At 49.2% G+C, this 3919-nt stretch overlaps 1 protein-coding gene across 1 annotated transcript in view; it reads right to left on the minus strand.

The window, feature by feature from the left end:
- Positions 1 to 2983: 2983 nt before the first annotated feature.
- Positions 2984 to 3919, minus strand: part of LOC144489933 (matrix metalloproteinase-25-like) — a gene marked incomplete at its 3' end in the record, with an annotated part of 16041 nt that continues 15105 nt past the window's right edge. Inside the window, exon 4 of the mRNA XM_078207755.1 lies at positions 2984 to 3264. Coding sequence (XP_078063881.1) covers positions 2984 to 3264 — 281 coding nt within the window. The remainder of the gene's footprint in view (positions 3265 to 3919) is intronic.

A 3919-nucleotide genomic window follows, 5' to 3' on the forward strand; every position in this document is an offset into this window, starting at 1 on the left:
GTCCAAAGATGTGTAGGTTAGGTGGTTTGGCCATGCTAAATTGTCCCTGAGTGTCCAAAGATGTGTAGGTTAGGTGGATTGGCCATGCTAAGTTGTCCCTGAGTGTCCCGGGATGCGTAGGTTAGAAGGATTAGCTGGGTAAATATGTGAGGTTACGGGAATAGGGCCTGGAAGGGATTGTTGTAGGTACGAATTTGATGGGGCGAATGGCCTCCTTCTGCATTGTCGGGTTTCCATGATTCTATGAGTCTTGGGCCGTTATTAAGATTCAGCCACTGAAACTTACTGAAGGGCAGATCATTTCCCCCTTCTCACACGCACTTGAACAGATTATGAAGAGAGGGATTCCTCCTTGAGCGGTTCAGAGTTAGTTCTCAGAGAGTCAGAGAGGTTACAGCATCGGCCCAACTTGTCCATGCCGCCATTTGTTATAACCCCTAAGCTAGTCCCAATTGCCCGCATTTGGCCCATATCCCTCTATACCCATTGTACCCATGTAACTGTCTAAATGTATTTTCAAAGACAAAATTGTACCCGCCTCTACTACTGCCTCTGGCAGCTCGTTCCAGACACTCACCACCCTCTGTGTGGAAAAATTGCCCCTCTGGACACTTTTGTATCTCTCCCCTCTCACCTTAAACCTATACCCTCTAGTTTTAGACTCCCCTACCTTTGGGAAAAGATATTGACTATCTAGCTGATCTGTGCCCCTCATTATTTTATAGACCTCTATAAGGTCACCCCTCAGCCTCCTACGCTCCAGGGAAAAAAGTCCCAGTCTATCCAGCCTCTCCTTATAACCCAAACCATCAAGTCCCGGTAGCATCCTAGTAAATATTTTCTGCACTCTTTCTAGTTTAATAATATTCTTTCTATAATAGGGTGACCAGAACTGCACACAGTATTCCAAGTGTGGTCTTACCAATGTCTTGTACAACTTCAACAAGACGTCCCAACTCCTGTATTCAATGTTCTGACCGATGAAACCAAGCATGCCGAATGCCTTCTTCACCACTCTGTCCGCCTGTGACTCCACTTTCAAGGAGCTATGAGCATGTACCCCTTGATCTCTTTGTTCTGTAACTCTCCCCAACGCCCTACCATTAACTGAGTAAGTCCTGCCCTGGTTCAATCTACCAAAATGCATCACCTCGCATTTATCCAAATTAAACTCCATCTGCCATTCGTCAGCCCACTGGCCCAATTGATCAAGATCCCGTTGCAATTGGAGATAACTTTCTTCACTGTCCACCATGCCACCAATCTTGGTGTCATCTGCAAACTTACTAACCATGCCCCCTATATTCTCATCCAAATCATTAATATAAACGACAAATAACAGTAGACCCAGCACTGATCCCTGAGGCATACCAAGAATACACACTTGGAATGCTGTGTACAGTTCTGGTCACCCTGTTATAGAGAGGATATTATTAAACTAGAAAGAGTGCAGAAAAGATTTACTAGGATGCTACCGGGACTTGATGGTTTGAGTTATAAGGAGAGGCTGGATAGACTGGGACTTTTTTCTCTGGAGCGTAGGAGGCTGAGGGGTGATCTTATAGAGGTCTATAAAATAATGAGGGGCACAGATCAGCTGGATAGTCAATATCTAGAACATAGAATAGTACAGCACAGAACAGGCCCTTCGGCCCACGATGTTGTGCCGAGCTTTATCTGAAACCAAGATCAAGCTATCCCACTCCCTATCATCCTGGTGTGCTCCATGTGCCTATCCAATAACCGCTTAAATGTTCCTAAAGTGTCTGACTCCACTATCACTGCAGGCAGTCCATTCCACACCCCAACCACTCTCTGCGTAAAGAACCTACCTCTGATATCCTTCCTGTATCTCCCACCATGAACCCTATAGTTATGCCCCCTTGTAATAGCTCCATCCACCCGAGGAAATAGTCTTTGAACGTTCACTCTATCTATCCCCCTCATCATCTTATAAACCTCAATCAAGTCTCCTCTCAACCTCCTCCGCTCGAAAGAGAAAAGCCCAAGTTCCCTCAACCTTTCCTCATAAGACCTACCCTCCAAACCAGGCAGCATCCTGGTAAATCTCCTCTGCACTCTTTCCAGCACTTCCACATCCTTCTTATAGTGAGGTGACCAGAACTGCACACAATATTCCAAATGTGGTCTCACCAAGGTCCTGTACAGTTGCAGCATAACCCCACGGCTCTTAAACTCAAACCCCCTGTTAATGAACACCAACACACTATAGGCCTTCTTCACAGCTCTATCCACTTGAGTGGCAACCTTTAGAGATCTGTGGATATGAACTCCAAGATCTCTCTGTTCCTCCACAATCTTCGAACCCTACCTTTGACCCTGTAATCCACATTTAAATTAGTCCTACCAAAATGAATCACCTCGCATTTGTCAGGGTTAAACTCCATTTGCCATTTTTCAGCCCAGCTCTGCATCCTATCTATGTCTCTTTGCAGCCTACAACAGCCCTCCACCTCATCCACTACTCCACCAATCTTGGTGTCATCAGCAAATTTACTGATCCACCCTTCAGCCCCGTCCTCCAAGTCATTAATAAAAATCACAAAGAGCAGAGGACCAAGCACTGATCCCTGTGGCACTCCACTGGTAACCGGTTTCCAGTCCGAAAATTTTCCATCCACCACCACCCTCTGTCTTCGATCAGACAGCCAGTTACCTCTCCAATCGGCCAACTTTCCCTCTATCCCACACCTCCTCACTTTCATCATAAGCCGACCATGGGGGACTTTATCAAACGCCTTACTAAAATCCATGTATATGACATCAACTGCACTACCTTCATCTTTTCCCAAAGGTAGGGGAGTTTCAAACAGGCCTCCAGTTTGAAAAAGAACCCTCTACAACCACCCTCTGGCTTCTGTCAAGAAGCCAATTTTGTGTCCATTTAGATACCTCACCCTGAGATTTAACCTCATGCAACAACCCACTGGACATCGACTTTCCCTTGGTAGAGGACACTCACCGGGGTCGTTGTAGGTCCATGTTTCGTCATTGTCGAAGTGAGTGTCCCCCGAGATGGGGTGTTCGCCGGGGAAGAAGGCATGCGCCAGGGTGCCCTCGGGTCCGTCAAAGGGGTAACCGTCGCCGTGGTTGGCGGGTCGGAACTCGACCTGGATGTCCGGTTCGCCGACCTCCTCGCGGAATTGCAGCGGTGACACGCGCCCCCAAACCTGCAAGGCCGAAGCCAGGAGCTGCCGCACCGTCCCGGGGTCCATCCGAGTGCGGCGGGGGAAACTGTTCACCCTGCAGGGAGGGGCAAAGGAAACATAGAAACATGGAGGATAGGAGCGGGAGGAGGCCCTTCGGCCCTTCGAGCCCCTTCCGCCATCCATCCCCATCATGGCTCGTCGTCCAACTCAATCCTGCCTTCTCCCCGTAACCTTTGACCCCGTTCGTCCCCCCAGCGCTGTATCCAACCCCCCCTTGAATACACCCAATGTTTTGGCATCAACTCCTTCCTGCGGGAATGAATTCCACAGGCTCTCCGGGTGAAGGAATGTCTCCTCACCCCCCCCCCCGTCCAAAATCGTCTACCCCCAATCCTCAGACTGTGACCCCCCCTGGTTCTGGACTCCCCCCCCCCCCACCATCGGGGACACCCTCCCTGCATCTACCCAGTCTGAATTTTATAAGTCTCTATGAGATCCCCCCCTCATTCATCTGAACTCCAGCGGAAACAACCCTAACCTGGTCAATCTCTCCTCGTACATCAGTCCCGCCGTCCCCGGAATCAGCCTGGGAAACCTTCGCTGCAACTCCCTCGAGAGCAAGAACATCCTTCCTCAGAGAAGGAGACCAAAACTGCACACAATACTCTCGGTGTGGCCTCACCAAGGCCCTGTATAATCGCAACAACACATCCCTCTGCTCCTGTACTCCAAACCTCTCGTGGTTGGAG

The sequence above is a fragment of the Mustelus asterias genome, unplaced genomic scaffold (assembly GCF_964213995.1).
Source record: "Mustelus asterias unplaced genomic scaffold, sMusAst1.hap1.1 HAP1_SCAFFOLD_2686, whole genome shotgun sequence".
NCBI lineage: Eukaryota > Metazoa > Chordata > Chondrichthyes > Carcharhiniformes > Triakidae > Mustelus > Mustelus asterias.